This window comes from Haliaeetus leucocephalus, unplaced genomic scaffold (genome assembly GCF_000737465.1).
Source record: "Haliaeetus leucocephalus isolate CR32 unplaced genomic scaffold, Haliaeetus_leucocephalus-4.0 Scaffold200, whole genome shotgun sequence".
Classification (NCBI taxonomy): domain Eukaryota; kingdom Metazoa; phylum Chordata; class Aves; order Accipitriformes; family Accipitridae; genus Haliaeetus; species Haliaeetus leucocephalus.
The window spans coordinates 809,364-831,822 of NW_010972636.1; the positions used below are offsets into that span (position 1 = coordinate 809,364).

The following is a 22,459-nucleotide window of genomic DNA, read 5'->3' on the forward strand; positions in this document are numbered from 1 at the left end:
GGAAGGTGCAGGCAGGAGCGTGCCATTTGCATCTGAAAGGTTGGAGGCTGAAAAGAGCCCAGGGTTATGCTTGCGACACAGAGCATGAGTGGCTGAGTAATTACCTGGGAAAGGCATGGGGAAGAATGGGCAATTGCAGGGTTATCTACCTCCCCTCCTTTGCCCTGTGTGCCCAGGCACTCCCCTCCTGAGGCATAGTCTCTCTATTGGGATATCCCTAGGGAAATATTTCTCCCTTTGTAGCACGTAAACAGCCGTGATCCCTCACATGCCTGCAAGACTTTGTATTTTTTAAAGTCCTCTCCAAATGTGAGTTCTTTATCTTGTTATCACGTTCTATTTTTCCTTATCCTTCTAATGAATTCCTATAAATAAGATAGGGATCCAGTGCCTGTCATGTTGATTCATTCAGTTTGTTATCTGCTCCTGCTGGAATTTTACTCTCCCTCTATTTATCGAGCCTCGAGTGTTTCACAAAAGAATATGGCTGTTTAATTAACCTACAAATCAGCCTCTCTGTATATCAGCTGTGCCGCTCCTCGAAACTGGATTATTGGGCCTCTTGGTTGACACCGCTCCCACTAAGCGCTGCGGTGGCTTGCTGCAGTTGCACCCCCATAGCTGGGCTGTCGGTGGCTGGCTGGGGTGTGCAGCTGTGGGGTGAAGAGTGCGTACAGATGGGTGTGTGTTCAAGGCACTACCGTCCTCATCTCGGCTGGTTTGGTTTTTATCCAGCATGTGGGTGAATCTCGGGTGTCATTAGGAAGTGAGCTGTGATCTGTTCTTGGGGAGGGGGGGAGGATAGTTTTCTTGCACACTGCTTGTATGCTTCCTAGCACAATGGGGGACCTGGCCCAGAAGAGGGGCTCCAAACATGGCTGCTGCACAGGCAACAAATAAACGAGTGTCTATAATTACATGTCTTTGCAATGCCATAGAGTCTGAAGTGCAAATAATGCTGTGGGGAGGGGGGACTGAATCTTGAGGATGAAAAAGCTCAGGGGAAGAAAATGAGTCAGAAAATTAGATCGGGTGATAAACCTAATTATTTCCTCTGTAGGATGGGACTTTTGTGTCTTTATCTTCTGTGGAGTCATTAACATGGCAAGACAAACTGTGAGATCTGAAATCATGCTTGCATGCCCCTGTGTTTTGGCCTGCCATACATGATGAGACACTTTCTGCCTCCAGCCGATGCCAGCACTCGTGGTCCTGGTGCTGGCAAGGCAGCTGCATGGCCCCTTCTTTCTCCCTGCAACGCGCTGCTGCGTTGTTGAGCAATGCCCTGGTGATGCTCAGAGTCCGCCAGTGTTAGGGGTAGCTTTAAAATTCCCTGAATTCCTTGAATTTTGGTGTATGTCTTGAGTATAATATTTAGTTTGATAGGGATGCGGGGGCTTTGCCCACCTCTGCGGGATGCCTTCCTTTCAGCCTGCATGTGATGTTTCCTGGAGCTCGCCAGGATGTGTCTCAGCAGGGAGGATGCTACTCCAATATTTCTGTCTTGACCTCCTGAGCGCTGAAGCTGGGAACAAGGAGCTTGAAGTGTTTGGAAGGGCTGGATGGTGCTTCAAAGGGGGAGAACAATTTTTTGGGAGGTGTTTGATGCCAGGACATGGTCTGGGCATGGTTTGTTGCCTGGGAGGTAGCTGCTGCCTCCGGGGGTTATTGCAGCATCTCTTTACTCCACCTCCCTGGTTTGTGGATAGGTATGGGGAGGGAGGAAAGCTTCCCGTGAAGAAGTGGGGCAGCTCTTTAGGGGGAGACAGGAAAAATGAACGTGCAGAAATGAGCCAGTAGCAGAGCTGCTGCGTGGGGAGAGGAGGGAGGGATGGTGGCATGGGGTTGGTGGGGGACACAGTGCCTTCATCAGTGCAATTCATGATGAATTTGCAATTCTTTGCAATGCTGCCTCAACATTTCAGGAGGAGTCTATCGTCCCTGCAGGGCTTACCCACCATGGTGCTCCTCTTCCGGAATCCTCCCTATTTTGATGTTTTTATTAGCGGGCTTTTTTTTTTTTTTGTCCCTCTGCATCCCACTGCCAGGGCCGAGCTGATGGGCATCTTTGTGACCCCCACAAGTGGAGGGTGGATGGGAAGAGAGAGATGACCAGATGCTGCTGGTGGGGAGGAGCGGCCTTGAGAGCCCTTTGGGCTAGACTGATCGCCTGGTGCTGGTGGGGCATGCCCAGGAGCAATGTCATCATATTTTGCAAGCCAGGAAGGACCTGGGGCTTTGCAGCCCAGCTGAGCCATGGGCAGGGTCGGGGTGAGGGGCCAAGCCAATGCATGGCAGGTGCCCCCTCCCTGGGTGCCTTGTGGGATGCCCACCCTCTGCTTTCACTCCAAGGAGGGCAGCTCATCCTTCTGTCTCCAGTTGCAGCGGCTCATCCATCCCCTCTGAGAACCCTGTGGACCCATTCCCAGCTTGTTCCAGCCCTGGGGCTTGTTTCTTCAGGAGCACTCCACCTACCGTTGACTTTTGCCAGAAGCCAGCTGATGGTCTTTTTTGCTTTAAGCCTCGCTTGTCTCAGACTTCTACCTGCTCTCAAGCCATTGGATATTTAGGGCCTGAGCTTGAGCCCATGGAAATTTTGGGGAGCAGTAGTGAGCCTCTGAGCCCCTCAGGGCTGCAGCTGCAGGTTATCTGCATCCTCTGGTGGGTGGAGAAGGATCACCACATGTATCTGAGCGTGGTTCAGCTGGAAAGGGCACTGGATGGGGATGCTGAGGTCTGAGGCTTTGCAGCTGGGTTGGTGTGTAAGAACAAATTTTCAGCTTCCAGACTTTTTTTCCTTCTCCCACCATTTGTATGCCTTAACTCTTTCGATGGAGAATGCCAAAACAGGCACCAAACTTCAGCAGCGCCATCCCTCAGCTCTATGGCGGGCAGAGAGACAGAGGGCAACCGGGGCTGCCAGGTGCCTCTGTACCATGGCAAGAGGCTGGCATGGCCATGCCCTTAAGCACAGGAGTTGCAATCAGTATTTTGGGGCAAAGACTGGTTTTTCTCATGAAGACTCACTGCCTTAGCGCAGCAGGGACCGAGGGCTTGCTGCTGACTCTGGTTCCTGTTGCAGCGCAACTCATCAGCAATGGCCATAAACGAATAGAGCCTCAACTCTCCCAGGGAGCGGAGCAGTGCATTCCCACGGCCTCCCTGCTGCCTCCTGCCAGTGCTCGGGTAGCAAACTCCCTCCTGCTGCCAGGGTCTGCGGGAGCTGGGGGGGACCGCCTCACCCCAAGGGCTGCAAAATGAAGGACTTGCAGCCAAGCCAGCAGTGCTATAAAGGCAGCATACCTGGTAGGAATCTTCCCCCTGCTTCAAACCAGGATTAAAAGTAAGGCTATCGCTTGCCTCCTTAGGCTCAGACTTATTTTCCAGCATGAGTGTATCAAGAAGGATGCTGTCTGACTGTAGCCAAGACAGGGAGGCTATGGAGGCTTGCTTCCCTCTCAGAGGGGGGAAAAATAAACTACAAAAGCTGGGTAAGGCAATCTGAACCTCTCTGACAAGTCTATTTTCTCCTCTGGTGTGCTTCTTCCTTGCAAAAACAGAGCTCAGACTTCTTGCTCTTTAGAAAAAACTGATTTCTTGAACCTTAGGACTGAGATGGAGAGACCGTGAGAAAGGGCTGTGGTTTGAGGTCCTGTGCAGCACTGATTTCTCACACCTACTGAATACCGTGGAGCGCTGGGAGTGCTTGAACTCCAGGCCTTTCCTCCCCCCCGCCAAATTCCTGACCGGTGATGTTAATACATTACCGCACCAGCCTATCTGTGTGCTAAGCACCCATGGTCCTGGGGGTACAATCCATCATCTTGTAAAGGATTCAGTGGGATTCTGTCTGCTATGATTAAAACCAATAATAATAAAAAGAAACAGTCTTTCCCATCGGCTGCTTCGTGCCTCTACGAGCGAGCTGTGCGTCACCAATGGCATCTGGAAGCATGGACCATGCCCTGTGCCTTTCTGGAGCTGCTGTCCTGTGAGAGGCAGGAGGGGACAGATGAGTCTTGTGATGAAGGACCAGCCCTGCCTGCACCCCTCCTCCGAGGTCTACTCCTGCCATTCACCACCAGCTTTCTCAAATGTCTCTCGTTTTGCTTGTGGAAGCGGTAAATTACCAGCTTGGGGCTTTCCCTGCCCGTCATGCCACAGTGACAGGTCAATCTTTGCAGGGAATTTAATTAAGGCTAAACCAGGCAGAGTTTTATACCTGGCACGTGTGGCTGCATGGCTGCACATCTGCACATCCTTCTTTGAACAGAAGTGGGATGTGCTTTTGTGGAGAAAACCCAAGATTCATTTAAAAAAAGAAGAGTTACTTTTGGTTTTAAAGGGGAGATAGGTCTTTGCCATGCTGCATGTGGTTTTTCTTCCATTTCTGCTTGATGAAAGTTTGGGCCGTATCATATTTTGTTCAGACGCTTTGGTGTGTCCTTATCGCCCCATGCATGATGCCTTTCCACACCCCCCCAGCTCCAGTGGGTCGGCGGGTACAGGCTCTGTGCCTGCCCCTGGGTGTGAAGTGGCTCTATCCTGCTGTTCGCATCTTGAAGGCGAGCTGTGATTTATAGGAGAAACGGGGAGACGTGGCTGAGACTGCGCAGCTATGGGTGGGGTGGGGAAACTTGGTATGAGAAAAAGGCTGAGGGTGAAGCATATATATGCATTTTTTCCTTGCCCCCCCGCCCCCCTCTTGTTCAAACTCTGTAGCCTGGACTCTGAATGGAGCAATGCAGCTGAGGAATTACATGAATGTATGGGAGGGAGAGGCTTGTGCAGCATCTCTGGCTGCCTTTGACTGACAAGCTGATCTTTCAGAGCTAGGATAACCATCTCCCTCGAGACTAGGCTGAAATAAACTCCAGGCTGTGACATAATAGTTTTTGATTTTATTTCTTTTCCCAGTCTCCCTGTATCGTACCGCTATCCATACCCCCTTCCTTATCCAATGGGATGATTACCTAGCTGTAGTCTTTGCTATAAAGCCATATTACTCCTAAGCCACAGAAACCCATCCATCAAGAAGCGTTAACTGTTGCTTGTTCTCTGACTCAGTGATGGCTGTACCGTAGATGCTTTGCCAGCCCATGTCCCCTGGTAGCAGGGAGCACAGCTGTTGTCGCTGGTATTCAGCAGCGGCCTCTTGGCAGAGTATTAATGAGGGGTTGGGATGCCAGCTGGACCTCCGCTCCATACCCTATGTCTTCCTAGCTTCGTGGTGACCTTAGACAAGCCCTTGGGCTTAGGGACAGGTTTCTGAAGGTGTCTTGATAGGTGGAGGTAAACCTGGGTCTTAGAGGGATCTTTGGAAAGGGCCGAGATGCTGAACTCAGATGCCTAACACTGGTGCTTGTGGTGTGAGGCATGCCCTGGGACACTGCTTTGAGCCAGGGCATATGTGATTTGCCTGGATGGAGAGAAACCGAGCCATGGCAGCATGACCATGCGTTGCATGCAAATGTCCTCAGCCATGACTTCTGCGGTGGCCTGACCCCAGTTGTCCCGAATGACGTGAGTGGAGCCGTTATCTGGGTATTTCAGCATACTGTCACACAGATCCATTATATGCTGTTTATACGAGATTAATAAGTGATTAATTTGTTGGTGGAAGGTCAAGTGGGTAAGGGATATGCTCCATTGTAGCCTTCTGAAGGTGTCCTCTTCCATTTCATGTGACAGGGTGAGCCGCGCATCTCCATACCCCTGCCAATCATGTCTGGGCCCTTTATAAACTGGTGATAAATGCAATATGAAATAAAGCCTGGCAGCTGTGCTTGGCAGCAGACTGAACTTGTTGACAGTCCTAGGCCATGTTCTGCACCGATATTGTATCTGGCACTGTGACAAGGTAATGGAGGCTGCAATGGATTATGTGGGAAGGTGAAAGTCCCTTGCATAGGTTTCTGGCATCTCCCTTTCCCCTAACCTCAAGAGAGAGGCCAATGGGATGGCTGCCGAGGGATGCAGGTCACCCTTCCCAGTTCTTCTCTAGTTCATGCAGCCCCATCTCTTGCGGGTGGTATTTTCAGCAGCGGTAGACGCTGTTGCTTTTGCAGGTGATGGGGCAATATATCCTCTGGGAAGCAGCAGCCGTCATGCTAGGGGTTGCACATGGCTCCTCCTAAACCTTGTTCCCAAAACCTCTTCCCTCGTGAACCCTGGCTCTGCAGAGGCAGCCTGCCCGACAGAGGCAGCAACCAAAGTCAACACTGTCCTGGCCCAGTACCCCGGCGAGCTCAGGAGACAGGAATGTCCAATGTGCTGGTAGAGGGTTCCTGGGTTTTTCTGGCGCAGGTCTGCAAAGCCCAAAGCCTCTGGGAGGCATTTCATTTTCCTTTCTGGAATTAGCTTTAGTGCTGAAGGTTGGATTTGGGCCAGCAAAGCTTCCTTTGAGCCGTTGGCCGTGCAAATGACTCCTCGAGTCTGCAGCGTTTCCCTTAAACACAGCTCATCTGGTGCCAGAAATTTCCCTTGCCTGAATATTATAATCTCCTCAAGTGCCGGTGAGGAATTGCCCAAAGGAAACGTGACCTTTCCAGCAATGCTGGCTTGTCTGGAGCGGGCATTCGTGGCCATGTGGAACAGTGCAACCAGAGTGTGGGTGCTTGTATTGTTCTGCAGGAGGAGGTGTTTTGTAGGGCAAATGGAAATAAAACCTCTCCCTTGGCTGGGGGTCTGGAGAGGGGTGAAGTCAAGAGCTGGATCTGAAATGGGCAGCCAGCCCCAGTCAGAGCAGAAGTCTGAGCATCCCAGACGCTTGGCAAGCTGCAACTCCGTGGCCAAAGCTGAACCGAGGTGCTTTCCGCCTGTCCTTAGACCTGCCAGATCTCCTCACGTCCTCAGGAAGAGATAAACCCCTTCCACAAAGAGTGTTTTGCCCCAAACTAAGACCTCCAAAAGCTGTTGGCAGAGATGTAGGGACTGCATAAGAGAAAAGATAAGGCCCTGTAATGAGGTCTTAGTGGATCAAGCCTTGCCGCAGCTTCTGGCTGCTGGGACAACAAAGTGGTCTTTCTACCCTTCCTCCCTCCCTTCTCCAGTCCCCCTAATGTTTACGTGAGGGGGGAATTTCCTTTCACCTCACATGAAAATCCCTCTATAAAGGCAGGTGACTGGATGCAGGATTGTAGCATGCTGTAGCTCATCTTGCAAGTCTTCAAGCTTCAAGTCTTGCTTTCCATTTCCCCATCCTGTGTTGGGTGAAATGGAGAGCTCTCAGTCCCACCAGCAGCTATGAGCCTGCTTCTTCCCAAAATTTCCCCAGCTTGGGACCGACCTGGGAAAGTGCTGGCTAGAGGTCAAGGCAGCGGTACATGGTATCAGCCCAATCCTGAAGTGCTGGGTAATTATTTCTAGAAATGGGAAAGATGGTTGTGCAATACCACTGTGGGCTGAGCACGTTGAGTTACCACATGTGATTGTGAGCAATTAGAGCAAACGGGAGACCATGGCCCCTTCTTAGAAAACGGAACCGTTTGGAAATTAAATCTTTCCACCTTTTTGCTTTGAAAGGCAATTTAACAGCTGACCCCCTCCTCGCACTTGGGCTTGTCCAAATTGGAATGGCACATTCTGTCTGCAGTCCAACAAACCCCTATAGCTGACTGAAACGCAAGGACTTTGGCAAGGTTTAGTTTCTCATTTGTTTGGGGTTTTTTTGTTTGTTTTTCACTGAAGACAAATATTTGTGTGCTAGGTCAGTCAAAAAGGAATCGTCCTTTTTCCTCTGCTTGTCGGTGTGACTACTGAACCTCAAAGCGTCACTTATTAAACCTTGCCCTGCTGCCAGCCTGTTTGAGTGTGAGAGAGAGCTCTGAATCCGCTAATAAACTGGTTTTAGGTGTTTGCTGGAGGGTGCTGATATTTCTGAACCCAGGGTGGGTGGGGGCTTGCTGGGGGCTCTATCAGCAGCCCTTATTGCTGAGAGGAGCAGGCAGGGAGCTCCCAGCATTGCAGCCCCACCATGATGCTCAGTGTGTCTGAGCCGCATCCCAGCACGGCGGCGGGCAGCTTGGAGGCAGGTTCGCTCTGTGGCAAAGGGAGCTGGGAAAGATGTTTCCCTGCTTTTGCAGAAAAATCCTTCTCCCCAAAACGGTCGCCCCCGGCTCTGTCCTCAGCCTGTTCCGAGGATGCAGGGACAGAATAGCGAGCCGGTGAGGTCATGGGGAGAGAGTTAGTCACATCCAACTGGGAAAGGGAGAGGGCTGCCAACCAACGTTGCTCTCACACCATGGAAGGCTCGCATGGTTCGGAGGGGACAGGAGCCAGGGGTTGGTGCAGCGCTGCCTCTGCAGCGGCTTCCCGAGGAGCTGGGGGAGGGGTTGGAGGAAATAAATCGAAATCTAATTTGTTCTGGCATAAACATGGACCTTGCTTCTTGTAACTGGGGCGATATGGGTGAGAGGGGGTTAAGAGCCTTTCCAAATCGGAGACTATCTGGAGCTGTCACACAAGGGAGGGAGATCATGGCAGAGTTTAATGAATGACTTCATTTATATATTAAAAAAAACCCAACACAACAACATGGTGGCTTCCTGCCAGGCCCACAGACAAGGGTTTCTATGGGAACCTGGGGGAAAACAATAAATAGGAGTGTGGGATGAGTAGGGAAGGGAGGAGGGGAGCCCGGACTTCGGTCTGGGTCCGCTTTTTTCCCCATAGAGAGAGCAAGGTGGCAAGGGGCGATGAGGGGGGAGAAGGGGAAAGAGTGGCTGAATTTGCTGCTTGCAAAAAGACCCCACCCAAAATAAGGCAGGTAGTAATTACACCGTGGCAAAGCGGTCTCTCGGCCTAGTCCTGGTATGTGCTTCATTCCCTGCTCCCCCATGGGCTCAGCAGGGATGGGGGACCTGTCTCCATCTGGCTCTGCATCCTGGCTCTGCTGCCTCAGGGGAGGTGGGTGTTCGGGTGGGCAGGGATGCGGGGTGACCCCCAGGTTCCTGCCAGGGTGGTGGTGGGACCACTCCGCAAAGGGATGCTACTGGGGCTAAGCTCGGCAGTCCTGCCAGGACTGCCGAGTAAAATAGGCTCTGAGTGAGTCTCCGCTGGAAAGGTTGACAAGGTTCATAGTGTAATTAGAAAAGCCAAATTTTTCTTTAACAAAATGTCTCCATTAATCCCAACATTTTTTTTTCCTCTTTCCTTTGCTGTGAGGGGGGGAGATCTGTCGTGACCCTCAAATGAAAACAGCATCTTGGTGAGGCCCTCTCATATGGTTCATAGTCCAGGCTGTGGGCAAAGCTGGGCAGGCTGGCAGAGTGGCACTTCTGGGGTCAGCTGAAACCTGCCCCTTGTTCACTCAAACTGGGCTGAGACAAGTCTCAACTAAGGCATTTTTGTTTTCTTTCTTTCTTTCTTTTCCTTTCCACAAGCTCTTTGCCCCAGTCAGAACTGATACTACACCTTATCTCCTACTGATCAGGTTCATCTTATGGGGACTGCAGTCCTCACGGTGTGCCCGAAGGAGTGGGAGGCGCAGGTTGAGCTGGGTCTTGCTGCTCACAGGAGAACACCTTCCCAACACCCGTGTGCGTGCCTTGCACAAGAGCATTTCTGTAAACACCAGGGGAAACAGCCTTCATGGTCTGTTTTGGACCTGGCCGAGCCAAGCATCTGCCCCAGCATCAGCCCCGGGTACCACGAGTTAGACCTGCCCTGCTCCAGCTGCCATCACGGGCCCTTTGGGTGAGCGGTGACCGTGCTGTGGCGGTGTGTCCCTTTCTGCCTGCATCCCAGCTGGTGCCACTAGCGGTGGAGTGGGAGCCGATCCTGCGTGGGGACCAGCATTATTGCTGGAGGAGGAATATGGCAGCTGTCTTATCACTTCCTTGGGGACGTGAGAGGCCGTTCTGCTGACAGAGGTGTTATTATCCGCTGGCTGAGATGTCTGGGAGAAGCCAGGGCAGGTTTTTCTTCTCTGCAGGGGAGGAAGGAAGCTGGGCAGGACAGAGCAGGACACAGCCACTGCCCTCCACCACTGTTCCTTCTGCTCCTGGTCAGGCAGGAACAGGTCAACGGCTTAAGAAAACTGACCCCCAGGGTGCAGATCTTGCCCTCCTTGGGCCAAAGCTTGAGGTGGGGGTGTGGGATTTCTTGCAGCACTCCAAGACCCTTTACAAACCCCTCCTGGGGTGCAAAGCTGCTATGCAGGGAATGGTGCTTCTCAGTGGGCTTCCAGCCCACAGGAAGGTGGCTGGTCTGGGAGGAGCGGGATACGCACCACATCTTCCTCAGGGTTGGGAAAGGCTCTCCTGCACCCCTCTCCCAGTCCGTGTGTCCCACCTTTTCCTTGCACATCAGTTGGTCCTGCTGCAGAGCCATGCTGATGGAGGCAGGGATGCTGCTTTGAGGAGCGCTGCTCATGGTGGGAGCGTTCCTCTGCAGGAGCCCCCTGCTTGCCGGGGGGAGCCCAGGCACCTCGAGGGATTATTGCCAGGTTTCACAGGCACTGCCCAACGGCGTTAAGGATGGATTTTCCCTCTGGCTTGGCAGGCTGACAGCGCAGTGGAGCGTGGAAGACGAGGAGGAGGCGGCAAGAGAGCGGCGGCGGCGGGAGCGGGAGAAGCAGTTGAGGTCCCAGGCCGAAGAGGGCTTGAACAGCACCGTCTCCTGCTCAGAGAGTGTGGGTCCGGCACAGGAAAACCAGTAAGAAATACCCATGGATAAATCCTTCAGTGACACAGTCTCTCCTTGCAGCAAAACCCTCCTACATCCACAGAGTGGGTGTCTCTGTTGTTTGGGGTGGTTTGGGGAGATGGGGAAGTTCCCTAATAGGTATGGGTTGGGGGATTTAGCCCAGATTAACAAATAGTGTGTTTCTAGCTTGGGCAGAAAAAGCCAGAATCCCTGCTTTGCTCTTTTTTTTTGGCTGGTGGCTGGGTGTTCTACTGCCCTGAGAGTTTAAACTAGGTCAGCTTGGGTAAGACTGAGCTCAGGCAGGGAGTCCCCATCACCAGGGATTTCAGTGCTGGGTTAAATTTCAGCTTGTGAATCATCCTACGCTGAAACTGATGGAAGTTCCTGATACGTGCGAAGACAGACACGTGCCTGAGGATGTGATGCACAACCCTGGGCAGATCATGGTGCTGGCGGCCAAGCAAGTGATCACCTCTCCTGGCTGGGCTCCTTGCTCTTTCCTTGGAGGATGCTGCCCTGGCAGTGGGGAGCATGGAGCAGCTCCTGAGTTGGTGCAGTTCACAGCTCCAAGGGTTAAAGTTTAACTTGATGCTTTAATGGAGCAGGTCCTAAATGGAAGTAGCTCAGGAGGCATTTATGGAGAATCTGAGCTATCTGCTGTCAGTGAGGAAACCCCTGGAGAAGAGATAGGATGACCAGTCATGTCCCCAGCATCCCACCACTGCATCCCACTGCAGCCTCCCTGTGTCCCCGGCACAGCAGCCCAAGTGCAGTGCGGCACTGAGGCTGGCACAAAAAACAGTCTGTGCTCTGCGTTGCCAAACTCTGTCTTGAAGACCCCAGTCTTCCCACTATTCATGTGTTCAACTTATTTCTAAATATATTAAACACAATGGAAAAGTGGCGGCAGGATTTGGGATTTTGGTCAGAGAGAAGCAGCAGCTTCATTTTACTGGAAAACAGCAAAAGCTGTTTATAAAAATCTACTTTCAAAATTATTCAGGACTCTTTTTTTTTTTTTGTCTAAAAATGTTGCAAAGAAGCTTAAAATTTTTTTGTAGAAATACACCCAGTGACATTCTGCAGACAAAACCACTGCAGTCTGCCCTAAAAGTAAACAGAAGCTCTAGAAAGTAATAATAATAATCATTAGCTTTTCCAAACCCCTCTTCACACAGGGGCTGGAAAATAATTTGTAAAGGTCTTTAAAATGGCAGACAAGATCTCCGGTCTCTGCTTTACCGGGAGATGCTGTGAGTGGCCTTGGGCACAGAGCAGCGTGCTGCAGCCCCAGTAACGTAGCTTGTAGGCTCCGGTCCTGTGGGCATAGGCACAGACACGCTGCTGGCCCCATGGGACCGTTGGCATTGCCGAAATTTAATTGAGTGCTTAAGCATCTGTGAAGGGAGCCGTGACAAGCAGAACAACTCCTAAAATGAGGCGTTTTGGTCCCCACTCCATGATGCTTGATCTTGCTGGGCCAGGCTTCACCAGAAGGATGTTTCTTCTCTGGCCATCCCCTGGTTTCTTCTGCAGCTGCTGACGGCCACCTGGGCTTGCTCATGCAGCCCGGGTCAGCCCTGGCTATTAATCTTCTGCAAAGCTTTGCTGTCTCTTGTGTAAACACTGTCCGCTCCTTCCCTCAGCTCTTCCCACGCTGGGATTCATCCCATCCATGTTACTCCTGTTTGTGCAAACCCACCCTCGGCATTTCCTTGCACCAAAGGGACAGAGTGAAGTTCCTCTCCTCCCTTCCCCCCCACTAAAAAAAAAGAGAAATAACCTGCAAAACAGCAGGTTTGCAGGAAAGACATATGTGGCCTTGGGACCCAGAGGGATGGACATCAGCTTAAGCGGTGCTGATGGGGCTGTGCTGGCTTGGTGCTTCCCCTGGGGCCATGTTTGCAGAGGGGCACAGGGAAGTGACCAGTTTTCAAACACATTCGGCCGGTCTCCCTTGCTCCCGGGGAGCTTTTCTGGTAGCCTGAGCACATGTTTGTGGCCAGGGCCACAAATACTGGAGCAATTCTGCCTTGGGCATCATCAACGCTGCAGCTCGCCTGAAGCCTTGACCAGGGACTCAGCAGATCCATAGTCCCATCCTGGCTCCACATCAGATTTCCTGAGTGTTATCCTGGGGCATCCACAAACTACTGCTACACATGCAGTGGAAAATAACCCAGCCTGGGCTGCAGTGTCCTAGACCTACATGGCATCACTGCTCGGCAGTCTAAGGGGATGCTGAAGTGCGGCAGGAGCTGGGCTGTGCTCAAACTCGTGGCTGAGCAGCCGTTTTTGGTGCACACCGCCTGCTACCCTCCCTGGTGAGGGCACGTGTTTTTTGTAAACCCTCAGCTCTTGCAGTCAGTTCAAAATGAGACTCCCAAATCTCAGAGAAATGCCCTATATTTCAAGCCACTGGAGGCTAAGCATCTCATGACACCTCCTAAGAGCCCAGAAAGGCAAAGAAAAGACTCACCCACATTTATTATGTATTTTGATCCTCTGAGTTTTAAACTAATCTGTGAGTCCTGCATCCTAATTCCCATTCCCAGGTGATGTGACAGCCCTGCGTCCCAAAACCACCTATGAAGCCACCTCCTCAGGCCAATGCCTGCAACGTGGCTGCCCACCCAGGACCCCCAGCCAGGAGGCTAGTCTCCTTGTGAACGCAGGGAAAGAAATAGGAAAAACCCAACAAGCCCCATGCAAGGCCAGTCCGCATCTGGCGCCAGCAGCTGTGTGCTCTGGGAGGGCTGCGGCTCTGTACAGCAGTAGAGTATTCACAGGCAGGGAGCCAGAGTCATGCAAGTGCATGTGACTGGCTCAAAGCTGGACGGGAATGTGAGGATCCAACCCAGAACTTGAGCCAGTGTCCTAATCTCTGGGTCTTCATGCCTTCCTCATCCAGCGATCTGTTCAGGCCAGCTCCTGCTGATGTCTTTTCTATGGGGACAAGCAGCAACCGAGTTTGAAACACCTCTGGTCCAAACAAGCTAGGGCCAGCTCCGGTGCAGAAGAAAACCAGGGACTTTTTGGTTTTGTTGTGCTGCTTGTCTTTTGCTCGCCTGTGCATGGTCCCAGAGACCAGGCAGGCAGCAGGGTGCTCCTGCTAGAGACATGGAGCTGCTCCTTCATCTTGCAGTGATGCCCCAAGAGACCCCCTCTGTACAAGGGTGCTCCTAAGCTCATGGCAAAGGTGTCTTTCCTGTAATGGAGAACAAGGCTTCAAGGGGGATTTGGGAGCAGCTGGAGGAAAGAAGATGCAATAGCTGGAGGGAGAGAAGGGCAGTATCAAGCTGGGGCTCTTTCAGGTCAGGTTTGGGTCTTTTTAGCATCTCATTCTAATTTTCCTTCTTGCTGTGTTTCAGCTATGACTTTAAGCCATCCGGGACTTCAGAGCTGGAGGAGGATGAGGGGTTCAGTGACTGGTCCCAGAAGCTCGAGCAGCGCAAACAGAGGTGGGTATGACACAGCCAGACCGAGGGGAGGGGAACCAACATGCCCAACAAAAGGATAGTCCCTGAGGAGGGGTGACCAAGCCCAGGTCAAGCCTAGCATGCATAAGAAAAAGGCCAGAGGCTGGAGCATCAGCAGGACAGCACGGGCCCCGCACGGCTGGGACGGATGCTCTTCACCTGCCATTTGGGCTAGTGGGGAGGAACAGGCTCAGGGACTGCCCCAGGCTTTGGGGATGTTTGGATTGAGGTTTGCACTCCAAGCAATGGCAGCCTGCCAGGACGCCTGGGTTTGGAGGAGTGACAACAGTGGATTTAAGCCACCTGAGCTGCTGCAGGGGTTGAAATGGCCCCTAACATAATCCAGGCCAGCCTAAAAAGCTGTTCTAAGTTATTGCTGCTTCCTGGCTCATGTCAGCATAGTGGGTGTTGTGGCCTCACCCCACCTTGTGCTTGACTCCTCTTTCAGCAGGGGAAAACAGGCAGCAAAGAGCCCCAAGAGGTGCTTGTGTGCCAGCTGTTTAGTCCCCATTCCCATCACTCTCCCCTTGCTGAGCTGAACCAAACTCCTGCCTTAACTACTTCCCTTGGATACCATCAACCTGCATGTGAACTCTGTGACTCAGCTGTCTCGGCAGCTTGATTTTATAGGGAATTTTGCCCCTGTGATGACATAGCCTCTTCTTTATCCCCAAGACTGAAATAATGCCTAAGATTAATATTTACTGATGAACAAATAAATAGAGCTTGCCTTTTTCTTACCTTTTTCCAAACACTGTAGCTAAATCACTCTGCAAGCTGTACCTTTTCAGCCCTGACCCCATAAGCATCACTCAAGCACCTCACCATGGTGTTGATTATCACATCTGTGGGAGCAATTAGAAGTCAGCCCCATCTGCTTCTCAGCATGCTGCCTTTTTTTCCGCCTCCCTTGCGAAGAGCTTGTCCGGAGAGAAAGGCTGCTGCTATTCCCTCCTTGGCCTTCAAAAGAGAATTAGCTGGAAGGGTTGTGTTAGCCTCTCCAGGAATTGCTCCTTGGATTTTTTATGTGATGCTTGTGTTTACTCTGTAGTGGGTCAGGAGGGTGCTGAGCAGGGGAGGTGGCATCCATAGCAGGTGAAGCCTATCAGAGAGGGGTGCTGCTTTAAAGGCAGTGGCTGGAGGTGAGCAGGCTTTTGGCTGGAGGCTGGTTGGGAGAGGCAGCTGAAGGTGCTCAGATGCTGTGGGCTTCCTGGGAGAGGGCTTTTTGCAGAAGCTAGGCTTCCTTCCTTCCTAGCAGGTGGCTGTGCCCTATAAAGTCCCTTCAGCAGCTTTGCCCTTACTCATCTGCCTCACCCAAAGGACAGGCTTGGAGTGAGCACAGGTAGGCTGGGTGTCTGGCTGCGATGCCCGACGCTGGAACAAAGCAGTGCTGTGGCCAGGGTTTTCCAACTCCCCTCTCTCCTGCTTAATTGAATATGGAGCAAACCCTGTTTTTTCATGTGAAGGATGTCTAGGTGATGGCTACAAATGAGGGGACAGGGAGAGTTACTCTCCATTGGATGGTAGCTAAGACAGCTTGTGTGTCCCTGGAGGGCCTTAGTGCTAAGGTGCGTTTTCTTTTTGGTTCTGGTTCCCCACTTTGTGGGGGGAGATCCATGCTATCAGCTGCATGCAAGAGGGTGGGAGCTGTGTCAGACTAGCTGCCTCCCATACAAAATTGCTGGGGTGCAAAAGGCATCCTATAGACTGCATTGTATCTGCTGGCCTTAATTTTTACTATGAGCTTGTACTTTAGCTGGAGGCATTGCTGGCATCCTGGGTAAGAGAAACTAGTTATCTGGGGCCTCAGGGCCTATTTGCTGTTGATGACTGCGCTGTTGTGGGAGTATGATTAGTAGCAAGCCAAGCGAGCCAGGAGATGCATCAGCTTTTTCCCCATGTGGTCAGTGAGGAGGGCTGGACGGTGGCTGTCCTGTGAGCTGCCTTCCTAGCAGTAGAGAGGTGGGTGGAAGAGTCTTGTTTGAACTTTTTTTTCATGTTTCTGTGCTGGCTGGTGAGTCAGCCTTGCACTTTGGCAGCTGCCTGCTAGCCAGCTCTCTAGCCTTGCTGTCACAAGCCGGGTGATTTTCTAAGAAATGGATGGGAGGAGAAAGCTATTCTTTGGCTGGGGAAAGTAAGATGACAATAGCATCTTGGTGCATGGCTGTGAGCTAGTGGGAGCTCTGGGGTTACGTGCTCCCACTGACTCTGTACCCAAAGGCATGGGCTGCTCTGCTTTTGCAAAGCTGATTGCTTAAACAATCTGGGTCTCCTCTCTGCAGCCTCAGAGACCTGGAGGGATCCTCTTGTACAAAGCCCATTGTGGCTTTTTAAACCTAAGCCAAGGGGTGACCCTGGCTGCTTTGGGACTCCTTTGTTTTGCTGGGCTGTGACATGAGTAAAGGTGTCATTTATTCCAGTGGGCAAAGCTGAGGCTTGGGGTCAGGTGTAGATATAGTGTTGCTTGTGAAGCACTGTGCCTTGGAAACAAAAAAAAACCCTGTGTGAGTGGCTGTGTAGGCTTGCCCTGCAGTTTAGCTTCAGCTAGGGGAAAGGGGAATCTTGGGAAGCATGTTCATGTGTTGTTGGTCGCTTCCCTCTCCAGCAAGAGGCTCTGTTAACATGGAAGATGAGTGTAGGCATAGGAAGGCTGCGTTTGGTGCTGGGAACTGTGGGGCAGTATCAGATCTGTGTTTGTGCACCAGGACCACAGAGCGCACTGGCTCACCTGGGATTCGGGCTGTATCTGAGCAGAGAACTGAGCCAGCACCCCATCACAGTAGTAGTGTCCTCTCTGCCTGGGGTCTGAGTGGAGTTCTGATCTCTGTTTTCCTGTGGGTCTTGCCTGCGGTGAGGCTGGAAACATGCAGATACCTTCAGCTCTGCCACAACTCTTGGTTGAGCTGCGTCTCGGACATTCAAAGAGTGAAAGTGTGATGTGACTGCTGTCACGTCTGGGTGCCCAGAACTGGATGGGACCATGAAGTGGCTGTGAGCCCTGGTGTAAAACACCCAGCAAGTTGTAGGCTTGGGGGAGTGATAAATTCGTATTTCTAGAGGTCTGAGGCACCTGATAAGTGTCTGTAGGCTCATAACAATGTGTTTTGCTTCTTCGACCTCTCTCCTCCACCTCTAGGTCTCCACGACAGTCATATGAAGAAGAGGACGGTGGTGTGAGGGAAGCTGAAGTCAAACTGGAGCAGATCCAGCTGGATCAGGAAAGCCCGGAGGAGGTCCAGGAGGAGAATGTGGTTATCAGGGAGGAAGAGAGGCTGTGCCAGGAGGAAGAACAGCTCCAAGACCAGGAGGAAGAGGAGAGAGCCGAGCAAGAGGTGGGATCAGGAGGAGCTGACCACCTCCTCTTCCCAGGGCTGGTGGCAGAGCTGGGGCTGGGGGCTGCTCTCCAAGAACTCAGCTCACCATTGCTGCTAACACTGCTGGGTGTTTTGCTCACACAGGCATGCTTTCACGGCATAACTGGGGGCTGGTGCCACTCTTGCCTATGTGCATTCTTGGGGTCACTGCAGGCAGCCTCTGCCCTCTTGCAAGGGTGGTGTGTTTGCTGCCAGTGTTTGTGGTGGTTTAGTTGTGTCCTTGCAATACTTAGAAGGAAAGTGCTACCATTTCTCCTGTGGTTTTGTGGGCAGTGAGTAGCTCTTCAGGAAAACTCAAATCTAAACTTTACTGCTTGTTTTTCTCTTCCCAGCCTTTACTGCATCTTTGGAGCACTCTGGCTTGATGCATCTCTAAATCTTGCATTGCTCCCGGCTGAGGTTTTCTTTCTTTGCTTTTCTGACGAGGTGTAATTCCTGGTTAATGAGAGAGACAAAGCTGGAACTTGAGTGGTGGTGCAAGTCTGTTAGGGTGGCTGAGCTTCAAATATCTGTTGTTGTAAATGGATTTTGACTTGCTGAGGCTAGTATGCTTTTTGCATTTGAACTGTGTGTGTGTCTCTAGCCCTTTATTCTGAAGGCAGCTGTTCTCTCTCCTTGTGGCCTCTAAATGAGAATTTCATGTTTTCCTATCTCAATAGTGGTAAGAAATCTTTATTAACTGATGCAAGGACCCCTTTTGATATCATTTTGGAACCTTGAATCTGCAAAATTTCTCTGATTCCTCCCCCACCCCCAAATGACACATGAGCTTCTTCCTGGATGTTTCAAAATTAGATGATGTGAACGAAAAAGTTTCTGTGCTCACGTGTTTGTTTAGTGTGATGCAGGAAGCCTGGAAAACAGGGGAAAAATCACTTTTGTTGCATAGTAAGCAGTTTGACCAGCTCATTTCCTGGCTTGTTAATTTTCTGCATTCAGGAAAAGAAGAGAAGAAGAAATGAAGAAGAAGAAGAAACACCAGAAAAACGCCAGAAGGCCCCAAGCCCTGCCAGCCTGGAAGAAGAAGAGCTGTGTTCTGACCACACCGCCATGTGCTCCACAAAGGTTTGTGTTCCTCGGGCCCCTCTAGAGGCATGGTAGCTATTGCAATAGAGCATCTAATGATGAGGAAAGATGATCCAGGGCTTATGGTAATGTAGGGTGTGAATCCTGTTATTCCACTCCTGCTACAGGCTGGGACAAATCACTTGATCTGTTTCCCTCATCTTCCTTGGTTGTCAACCTCCTCTCCTCCTTCTTTGCCTGCTTGAGCTGTTGGAGGCCATAACTGTCTCTGTGTATACTTTGCCAATCACCGTAAAAGTCTAAAGTTCATTGAGGACTCCAGAGAATTTTGTAATACTGAGAAAGATGTCTGTGCTTTCAGCTTGTGAATTTGTTCAAAGACTAATCTGAAAATGAAATTTCCCTTCCCCCCAAAACCCCCAAAACTTGAAGCACTGGAATTTCCCTATCTTACTTGGAATAAAATCAGAAAGTATGACTTAAGTTTTTTAAACATACGGGGATTCCTGATCTCTGAAGCATTGTGTCCTTCCCAATTGCCTCTGTCTGCATTGATGCTCTTGTGAAACTTCCATTTTTAACACCACCTGAATTGCATCTCATGACATCTGTTGCATTTACTACAAATCCTCAGTTCTGTGCATGTGCTTTTAAATACAATAGATACAGATAAGTGATTTCTGTAGTGAATGGCTTTTTGTCTTTGTCAGCCCTAAGCTTGTTGATTATAGCAGTGAGGGAAATGGTGAGGAGCCTGGGTAGCCTGTTAATCTGCTGATGGTATTATCTTTGTTTTTTTGCTTTTAGATATGTGCTATTTGCTTAGTCAATATTTCCTGGATGGGGAGGATTGTATGAGCACTTCCTCTTGCACCAGTAAATAGATTGTAAGAGGAAGGTTTCATCATCTACAACCATCAGATTCTTGCTCTTTATGGAGAAGCCTTTTTAAAGTCAAATAAAAAGAGGGGAGAAGGGGTCGGTTTGGATGCAGACCACGTGCTAATGTTAGGTTTGAAAAGTGGAGTGGGGGTGGCCAAAGCATATCCCTGGAGTGGGACTGGTGGGGAAATATGGGAAACGCTTCCAGTGCCTTTTATGTGCTGAAACTTTTGTCATTACAACCTCAGAACACAAATGGCTTCCTGACCTGAGCTTAACTGCTGCTGCTAGGATTAGCCCAGGGAAAGGTTTAGAAATACAGTCTCTGTGTTTTATAACAGTGATGTCAGAGCTCACCAATACACAAAGCCAAAAGTAAAGCTGTTCAGGAAAAATATGAGCTTGGGATCCTTCCAAAGGAAGGAGGATCTTTACACCCTAGCTAGCAGGGCTTTGTGCAAACACTAACAATTAAACACATTGACCACCAAGAAGGTGTTTTGGTACAGGATCGCTCAACAGAAACACTGCTTGTAGTGGAAGGATGAGAGCATCTGCAGTGGGTGGTGAGGTCCCCTGCCAGCTGTGGCTGGTGGAGGCTGGGTACACATCTGGGGCAGGCAGATGTTGGATTGCAGTGTGATGGGGTGTTTCGGGTTCGGAGGGCCAGTGTGCCTGGGGGCTGAAATAGATGAGTGGTGGCAGGGAGGAATCCTCATACCAGCCCTGTTTTGTCCCAGGCTTCTTGTGAGCTCTGAGTTTTCAGGTTGGCTGCGTGAGGAACTGTGGTTTCTTCTGGTCTTCAGAAAGCACTTTGGACCAGAGAAATCCACGACTCTCGCTGCAAGGAATTGCCCTACTGGGCAGGGGGCGGTCGTCTCCAAATAGGGACCACTTAGGGAAAGTTTGTTCCCACCTAGACCGTCATGCTGAGATCTACTGTCACCTACAGCCTTTTCTAGGCCCCTCTGTGTTTAACTTGATGCTCATTTATGACCTTTTGGAAGCACCTGTGGGTGGTTTGCGTCTGCACAGCATCTCTCTGGCAGGGTTGGCAAGGTTTTTTTGTATTGATATCTTATCTACTTGTGGTCGAGAAGCTGACATATAGGCAGGGATCTACCAGAGTCCCCTTTCAGGTGCTGTTATGCCCCATGAGGTGCCAGCCTGCCCATCAATGTCCCAGAGGAATGAGCAACCCAATCTCTCAAGTCCCGGCTTGGAGGCAAGCATCAATTCCTGCAGCACCGAGCAAAGGAGTGAGCTGGCAGCAGGCAGACAGCCTGCCCGCCCAGCAGAAAAAGCTGGCTGGTGGGATATCTTTCACGCTGCTGTGTTGGGACCATGCAGAGTGACTCTCCCTAGCACATCTCTGTTAGCCAGGGTTGCACCATTTGATGGTTGTGCTCTTCCCTAATGAGCCTTGTGCTCTGCTGTTAAATGTGGCCTCTCTGTGATGCTGTCTTGTCTTCTGCTTAGCTAAAATTTAGCACCGGCATCCTGAGAGCATCTTAAAATGAGCACTTAGTGCTGCGTTTTATCTGCTAACTTGGTAGGTGATGTTTCCCATGGCACAGGCAGCAGTTATACAGGGAGAGAAGGCTCCTTGTTACTTGGTTGCTGCTCCTTGGCTCTGTAGGAGCTGGTGTTAAAAGTGAGCCTCCCCTTTGGCTTGAAAGTGATTTTTCTCTCTGTGTTCTTGTTTGTCGGGGCACGAAGGAGCTGTGAGGTTTAGCAACATTTCAGCTTTCATTTATTCAGTGGTTGTGAAGTGTTTGCTTGCCTTCCTGTCTCAGCCAAAGAGTTCTTGCACAGGAGCCTCTTGTGCAAAGCTCTTCCCTAATGGCTTGACGTGAAGGGCTGCCTTGCAGGTGGCTCCATGTGCTGACTTGCCCTGTCTGTGTGCTTCTCTGGTGTGGATAAGTCGATGTAACTCATGCCTGTGCTGCTCTTGTGCTTGGGTCCTCTTCTGCAGACACGGCTGGCAGTGCCCCTAGTTTTTCCCCTTGTCTTTCCACACTTGCCACTTTCTCTGTTGTCTGGCTAGGAAACCAAGTGTCTGAGAGATACATAGTCCTTGAGCAGAGGGAGTAGAGAAAATGGTCTTGGTTTCTGTTTCAGCTGTCAGCCCAGCTGCATGCTGTTGGTTTGCCCTGAAACTGGTTGGGCTGCTGCTGTGCACTGGTGCTTTTGGTTGTGATTCTGCTCACCCGCCTTGGAAAGGGGATGCTCACTGTCTCTCTAACCAGCGTGGGAACATGGGACTGAGGCATTTCTAACCAAAATCTGGGTGAGGGATCAGGGAAGAGAAATGTTTTGCGTTATGGTCAGCTGAGGTGACCTACATCCATCTGAAGTCCATGGACAAAAGTAATGTCTTTGTCTTCTCTCTCCCACTTTAGATCACAGACAGAACTGAGTTGCTGAACCGCTCAATAAAGAAAAGGTATTTCTGGGGTTGACCTTGGGGTAAAGCAGGTCCCTTCCTGCAAATAGAGGATGCTGGAGGGCCCTGCTGTGGGGAAGGGCAGGAATGACAGGCTGCCTGTGGCCCTCAAAGTCCTCCTTTCCTCTTGAGGCACTGGGGGATCGCCTTAATCCTCTTCTCTCCTCTGCTCCTCAGTAACAGCATAAAGAAAACTCAGCCTCCCCTCCCTGTGTCGAAGATTGATGACAGGCTGGAGCAGTACACACAGGCTATTGAGGTGGGCTGCTGTGTTGTCTCTGTGTCCCCGCTCCCCAAGGAGCCCTCTTTGCTGGGCGTTCCTCTCCCACTGTGCCTCTTAGTCTTACCATCTGGGAGGTGACAACTGAATCGTTTCCCTTTGGGTGGCAGCAACGCTTTCTCTTGTCTCTATCTCTCTCCACAGTATAAAGTAGGTTTCTTTAGTGAGCTGTCCCATCCTTGTTTCCTCATGTTCCTTGCTTAAAGGGTGGAAGTATCTGGGAGGAACTAGCAAGACCCTACAAGTCTCCTTTTACAGCCCCTCATCCCTGAGGACCTCCAATTATGGGGGGGGGGGGGGGGGGGGGGAAAAAAAAACAACAATC

At 51.0% G+C, this 22,459-nt stretch overlaps 1 protein-coding gene across 1 annotated transcript in view; it reads left to right on the forward strand.

The window, feature by feature from the left end:
• LSP1 (lymphocyte-specific protein 1) overlaps window positions 1-22,459 on the forward strand; it is a 50,485-nt gene that overhangs the window by 15,772 nt on the left and 12,254 nt on the right. The window contains exons 2-7 of the mRNA XM_010566005.1: window positions 10,504-10,656; window positions 14,019-14,108; window positions 17,263-17,458; window positions 18,440-18,565; window positions 21,811-21,854; window positions 22,032-22,113. Of these exons, the coding sequence (XP_010564307.1) occupies window positions 10,504-10,656; window positions 14,019-14,108; window positions 17,263-17,458; window positions 18,440-18,565; window positions 21,811-21,854; window positions 22,032-22,113 (691 nt within the window). The remainder of the gene's footprint in view (window positions 1-10,503; window positions 10,657-14,018; window positions 14,109-17,262; window positions 17,459-18,439; window positions 18,566-21,810; window positions 21,855-22,031; window positions 22,114-22,459) is intronic.